We start from the raw sequence: 7,268 nt of genomic DNA, 5'->3' as shown, positions 1-7,268 counted from the left end.
TAGATTAGGAATCTTGTTTTACGCTTCCGTATAGAGCTATCAGATGGCGCTTACTGCTACTATTTCTTTTTTACAGGTTAGATAGCGATATGAATTTGTCTCTGTCCAACGGAAAAGAATGATAAAAATGAAAATTCCCACAGTCTGTCAGCACTAGTGAATTATGAAAAAACCGACTTGAACGCATTAGGGATGCGTAAATGTTTACGTAAAGTGTGGAATCGTAGATGCTTGTGATTTAAATTGTTTAAGGTGCTCTTACGTATTTTGCATCAGTTAAATTACTTCACATTGTCATACTACCAAAGATCACAGCTGATGTCTAATTCAAGATTTTATTTGTCATTTATATCTAGTCAATTAATGTAAATTAAGGTAAATTATGGGAACTACGATATTGCAAGATATATACAATGATACCAAACTTTTAATTACAACAGTAACAGGTTTTGAGGTATACAATTTATTTTTTGCAAGTTTATTTCTAATTCTGTTTACGATTGCTTTATAAGTGTATATTTTTTTATACTTTTCTAAATCTTCTTTTACAGGATGGCGAAGAAGGGTTTCGCATTTGCGAGCGTTTTGCCCTATCTAATTTCAAGCACCATCGATTCTTGTCAATTAACAGTCATTCGGTTAAAAATTATATTGATGAAATGGTAAAAAAGTTTTCAATTCATGGAAAATACGAAGTGGCTAAAAAGTTTCAAGATCTTGTGAATTCGTTTTTAACAAGTTTTGACTTTGAGCATCATCCCCAAAGCGATCTTCAGTGGGCTCTTTTATCATTAGTGATAAATTTAGCTAATGAAACCAGCAAAGCAGATTTAGCTTCCTTAAAGCTTTCTACGAATGAACATAGTTTTGATGCTACCGTTACTATAGAAGAAGACGAGTCGACAACTTTTGACTGGGGACAATATTTGAAGGAAGGTCAAGAAGACTTTGTGTGCAATTATAAAAGTGAAACCGAAAGTGTAGGTATTAATATTTATATGATTTCAGAGCATTCCTATTTCATTTTGTTATTATCTAGGAGTGGTCAGATGATGAAACCATACAATTTTCGGAAGTAGCTAAATCGGTGTCAATTCCACCTAAAAAAAATGTAGTAAGCTGTGTTCCAACAAAAGTTGTACAGGCTGAGATTGACGAAACATCTAAAGTCTTGGTCAAACAGGCCGAATATAGAAAGTGGTTACTAAAGAATGTACAGAATACATGGTGGAATGAATTGGAATACCGTCATTATCCAACAAATAGTCCATTTCCTGATGCAAAGTTTTGTTATTTGTGGTAATTTCTTAACTTGGCTATGATGATGCACTCGTGTATATAATTTTGAGTTAGAAGTATTGTTTTTTCTTTCAGGAATAATATTGTATCGAAAGGTTTACATTTTATTAGCACGCTGAGCGAGTATCACATAATCAGAGAATTACTGTGGATGTTTCATGTACAAAAACCAATGGTTGTATTTCAAGAGAAAAATGAGGCCGATTTTTTTATTAGGCCCAATTTATCAATATCAAGTTTAAGCGCTGTATGTAGTTCAGTCTCAATTTATTTCTTTATCAAATTCATACATGAATTTAAAAATGGCCATGACTCTTACAGGTTACTTTCAATAGTATTTTGCTTCCATTCTGTGAATATTTCATAATGTTGCATAAAATGGAACAATTTGGAGAAAATTTATACATCGATCATAACTTACAACAAATACATCGGAGTGCACCACTAACTTATGAAGCATACAATGCAGCATTATCGGAGCATTTATTTAAATTAAAGAGTGTAGTTATTGATTTAGAAAAGAGTGTCATGATTCAAGGTATGCTTATAAATATAATCTATGTAGTACATTATTCATTATCTAAAATGCATAGGATATAAACTTGTACATATACATTATGCCGACTGTTCTAGATGACTGCAATACCATGCTATCTTTAAGTAAAGACTTAAAGAAACATCTGAAACACATCAAGATGCTTTACGAGATTCATCGATCGGTAATAACTGATTTTCAAAATTCAGCAAACTGGAAATGTGCATCCAATCTCTTATCGGGTTTATATCGTGAAATGGAAAATTCTAGTAGCCGAGAAAAAAGTAATATATGTGCTAGCTTATACTTGAGAAGTATCAAAGTATACCTAAACATAATTGACACCTGGCTAAGTGAAGGCCGTCTGGAGGATTGGAGAGATGAATTCGTAATCGCCAGGTGATAAATTTCATTGATTTACGTAAACTACTATATATTACTATAATGAATGTGCTAAGAATCTCGCGTTCAACATTTTTCTCATAGCGAGCTTTATACAGAATTTCCGAGTCGATGAAAGAAGACGAAGGACTTTATGATTCGTTTGTTCTACGACCACTGGATCCAATATGTTTATCGGATCCCATTATGCAATTACTACTTTACAAAGTAAGTCACATGGGTCGCAGCATAGAATTACTCGTCAGTTTAGATCGTACCTCCGATATGTGGAGCATATCCGCAGCTGATGGTAAATTTTTACTATAAATATAAATTCATGCAAACGAATAGTTTGTATGTAGCAAATTATTTGGAATTGTAAAACACTTTCTTATATTTTTCAGTACCGCGGCCTCCAATGAGTAGTGAATTTCTTAAAGAGGTATTAGCAGAATTTACCAGATATAATGCTGACATAGTGATAGATGAAACGGATACATCGGCACCAGAGATAGAAACATGTTCGAAGCCAAAATTTGATTTAGATGTGGACATGCATGTTACATCTCAAATTTTAAAGCTAAACAATCCTTTTCTGATGAAGGCTTATGAAAAATGTTTGCCATGCACTTTATTTAATAAAGATGAGGTTGATACAAAGCCGTCAGGACATACTTTGATAACAGGGCAGGATGATACCGTGTATAAGAGGTATTTTTCGATTATATCAATATTATTCATATTTCGAATGTAGATATTTAAAACATATTCATCGAGAAATAAATGAGCGTTCAATTAATAACAATACTAATTTTTCAGACTCCAAAGTATGTCCTCATCAATTTTACCGTTCAGAAAAGTCCTGGAAAGCACCCTAATAAAAATTCTGGATTCACGATATCAAGGTGTTAGTAAATTGGTTAAAAATATATTGATAAAGGAATATAAATTGGAGGAGCAGTTAAAATTAATGAGATGTATTTACATGATGGAAACTGGACATATTATGCACAGGTTTTATCAATTGGTGTTCTCCGAGGTAAAACAGTTTAACGGAATTAAGTGCCAGTAACAGTTCTTAATAGAAATCAAGTAAAATAACATTTCAGATTGAAAACAGTCCCATTTGGAATAACTCATTTTATTTAACAAATATCTTGGAAGAAGTATTATCTCATGAATGGCCGGATTTGAGCTCCCGGTGGTCTATCACTGTTCAGAATGTTCGAACACATAGAGTATTAAACGCAGTAGACAAGATAACTCTACATTATGCTGCAGGGTGGCCTATGAACATGGTGCTAAACAAGGATGCATTGAACAAGTATAACGTGATATTTAGATTTCAATTAAAATTGAAATGGGCTCTTTGGACACTTAACAATCTTAAATTTTCCGGTACGTCAGTGAGCTATTATCAAGATATCGAAGGACTCTCTCATAAGTTTTCTTTTATTATCGCAGATATAGAAGAATCTAAATCAACGTTTATTTCTAATAAAATTCAACATTTTTATACGAGAAGACTTGAAAACTTAAGGTTCTGGTTACTGCATGCTATAGGCTCCATACATGCTTACTTGTGTGGACAAGTTCTACAAAGTTTAGGTTTTTTGTTTGAAAAGGCATTGAAGCAGTGCGAAAATCTCGACGATATAATAACAGGTAAATCTAGCTGAAAATGTAATAGTACATAAGGTGTCTTCTGCGTCCTGAACAATTATAATCTATATTTATCGTTACAGTTCACAATGAATATTTAGAAAAGGTGCACGAGCATTGTTTACAGACCACAGATTTCGAAGACCTAATGGCCACTATCAATAATGTGTGTATTAACTGTCCGATAAAGATAAAAGTTCCTTGAGCAATTAATTTTATTCTGTTCCAAAACAGTTACTGGCAATGTGCATTCACGTGAGGGATAAATGGAAACGTGGGTCAGCAGCGCTTACGGCGAAGGATTTGGACATATTAGAGGCAAACTATACCAATTATCACACATATCTGGCCCTTGCCTTGCATAACGCAGTACAGCATAAGGACGCGGACTATTGTAAGTCCGAAGTTTTATTGAAAGTTCTACAGGATATATTTCAGTTAAATACTCCTTCGTTCTGTGGAGTACATACTTTGGTCACACATTAAGCGAAACATCTTAATTACATCAGTCTTCAGTTTAATAGAAGTTATCGTTAAATCGTGTACACGAGGGGATCAACTAATAATTCAGAAACAAATACTGTGCATAACTTATAATTTACAGAAACTTCAATAATTACCTCCTGCATGCATACCTTGCACTAATTTCAGAATGATAAACTAATATAGCGAGCATGTTAGAGAGTGACTTATTTTAACACATTTTTATTTATTATTTTCAGTGACTGCCTTGAGATCTGCTTTTAATTGCAGTATGCCTTGCATCTAATTTTTATTATTTAATCATTCATGCCTCATCCCCGTCAAATAAACCATTCCACTTTACGGGGTCTGTTCCATTACACATAAGAGTGCGAGTGCTTATCGAAGATAACTACAGTCAACGTTTCAAATCATTAAAAAAATCGTGTACTATCTTAATTCTAAGAGACAGTGGTGCCTGTTTGATGTTTTACACACTTTTTAAATTTAGAAACTTTAAAACCTGTTAATATGCATAGATGCGTTACAGATTCAGTCTCAATACCTTGTAGGCATTTTATTAGAACATGTCTTGATCAGTATTACTATAGTAGTGTTAAAACTGAAAATCAACTAGGATTAATACTGTTACACTAGACACTAATCTGTACATATTAGAGACATAGTTATTAGAAGTATGTTTATATGTGCATCGGAGTAGCAGAAATATACCATAGATTTTATAATGGTTAGATATTCTGATATTAACTATAGCGTAAAGATCATGATTTTTTATTACTATTATTGTACACCGAGGAAGACTATAATTTTTAAATAAAAAATCTTTTCTTAAACAATTTTAAGGCAATAAACTGATAAACTTAGCGTTCCCATTTTCATTTATTCCTTTTCCATTCCTAGTCCTTGTCCACCCCTATAAATTATTTTCAGATAAATTAACACCGCAAATTCAAGTTATCACAGACGAAGATAACTCTGCGGATGATAGTCTGGAAATAATCGATGATCATATAACAGATTTAAGTCGGAACATGCTAACAGAAGTCGCTCATCAAAGTTTACCACCATCAGGCATTCCAGTACCGTTCCCTAAATGTAACATTTATTGGAATGCAACAAGGTACACAAAATATTCACTATCAATACTAGATAAAAAAAAAAGAAAACGTATAATGTACAAAATTTGTTCACGTAACATGATACTCATCTGGGGCTCTTTTCTTGTTCCAGCCTTAATTCAGAAATTCGATTACCAGAATTATCTGTTTTAAGTCCGTATGAAAAAACGTTCTCATATCTTCGATGGTACTACTGCGATGAACGAACAGCAGCGAAGCACATGTCAGCTTGTATCTTATACGAAGAGTTGGGTAATTTAATTAAAAGTATCGAGCACGATCAATTCAGTGATGATACATCAAGTGGTGACGCATTATATGCAGCAGCAATGATTTCTATAAATACTGTATATAATAGCCTTCCTCGGCAAGACAATGAAATGATAATGGATTGGCACGATAAAGAGACTAGCGAAGCAGAAGGAGATTGTTTGGAACAATTTATTAGTACAGATAATGAAGAAAAATCTGAAGGAGAACGATCAGTGAATTCAAGTCCAAGAAAAAGTGTCACAAAAGTGAATCGACAAGTCACAAGTGATTTCAGAAAATTAACGAAGAACAATATTAATGAAATAGAGGCATTAAAAAGATATGACGACGCTGCTCAAGAGAATAGGGTGATTCATAAAGCTGTAAAAGAAAAAGGCGTGAAGCCGCAAGAAATATTAAAATACAATCAAGTTAATGACATGACAACTACAAATCAGTTGTCTGATTTGATCGCTTCGAGTACCTCGGAGAGTCCCAGTAAATCTAATGTTAAATTATCTGTTAGTCAAATATGGAATATGATTGTAACTAAAGGTAGACCTGTGTCAAATTATGTACCTACAGAAAGTGAGAACTCTATTCCTTCAACTGGCTCTATAATTGATCATAGCATGGAATGTGAAAATATTGTTCATGAGCTTGGTGCTGATATTAGTACTTGTAAAGGTGAACTCGATCTTAACGTTCTCTATCGAAGGAGTGATACAGATATTACAAAGTCTACAGAATGCGAAAGTATTAAAGACGATACTGAAATAGTTGCAAACAATTATTTACTTAACTCCGAAATACAGAATACTTATTGTAAAAATACACACATCTATAGAAACAGTCCCGTCTATCAAAGAGCAACTCAGAGCGAGAGTAGAAAAACGTTGAATGAATCAGTCCAACATTTATCAATGGAACCAGACAGTTTAAACGCCTCAGAAATTTCGGTAAAATCAGTAAGAAATAATGACAAAAACAGCCCGAGCCTTCAAAGCGCTAATAATAAATCTGGAAATAACACCGATAGTAGTAAACAATTATTTACAGACTTTATTGAATACACTGAACCACTTGGTGATAATCAGGTTGACAAAAAAGTTGACGGTGTAAAGGTATATTATTATTATTATTACACGTGGATAGAAAGTAAATAGTTTATTTATCTTAGTGATTATTTATCCGTTAATATCATTTTTTCTCATTAGGGATTTTTCAAAAAAAGTTCCAAGGTTTCAGATTCCTTTAATCGTAAAAAAGGAAGACGCACACAGGAACCGAATTACGCCTCCTTTTCAGGACAAATCGAAGAACAACGAAAGACGTGTATTTTATCATGAAGAGTGCATAAGTAATGTCTCATTTATTATTCTTAATACGCAGTAGTTTGAATTGATTCTATAAACTGTTTTAAACTATGCTTACTGTAATACGATGAAAACGATTATTTTTATGTGAATTTATTGACCAAAGTCTTATGAATTTTAAGTCTTCTGTGCTTACTACCGTTGTACATTCTTGTTTAAACA

General features: G+C 33.1%; 1 protein-coding gene across 2 annotated transcripts; it reads left to right on the top strand.

The window, feature by feature from the left end:
- The first annotated feature begins 146 nt into the window (after nucleotides 1-146).
- On the top strand, nucleotides 147-7,233 carry LOC105698837 (gamma-tubulin complex component 5). Of its 2 annotated transcripts, XM_012423431.2 has the most exons (17): nucleotides 147-454; nucleotides 552-980; nucleotides 1,040-1,299; nucleotides 1,375-1,546; nucleotides 1,621-1,837; nucleotides 1,933-2,233; nucleotides 2,335-2,525; nucleotides 2,620-2,926; nucleotides 3,035-3,254; nucleotides 3,325-3,613; nucleotides 3,680-3,880; nucleotides 3,961-4,043; nucleotides 4,112-4,271; nucleotides 4,613-4,633; nucleotides 5,330-5,480; nucleotides 5,591-6,854; nucleotides 6,948-7,233. In XM_012423431.2, exons 1-17 carry the CDS (start codon nucleotides 383-385, stop codon nucleotides 7,077-7,079), a joined length of 4,470 nt encoding a protein of 1,489 aa, XP_012278854.1. In that variant the 5' UTR covers nucleotides 147-382; the 3' UTR covers nucleotides 7,080-7,233. The 2 variants fall into 2 exon arrangements, with proteins under 2 accessions (XP_012278854.1, XP_023289809.1); XM_023434041.1 differs by lacking the exons at nucleotides 5,330-5,480; nucleotides 5,591-6,854; nucleotides 6,948-7,233 and having other exon boundaries at nucleotides 149-454; nucleotides 4,600-5,193.
- The last annotated feature ends 35 nt before the right edge of the window (nucleotides 7,234-7,268 follow it).

The sequence above is a fragment of the Orussus abietinus genome, unplaced genomic scaffold, assembly GCF_000612105.2.
Source record: "Orussus abietinus isolate OABI.00-Male unplaced genomic scaffold, Oabi_2.0 scaffold12, whole genome shotgun sequence".
Classification (NCBI taxonomy): Eukaryota; Metazoa; Arthropoda; class Insecta; order Hymenoptera; family Orussidae; genus Orussus; species Orussus abietinus.
This window is presented reverse-complemented; position numbering and strand designations above follow the sequence as displayed.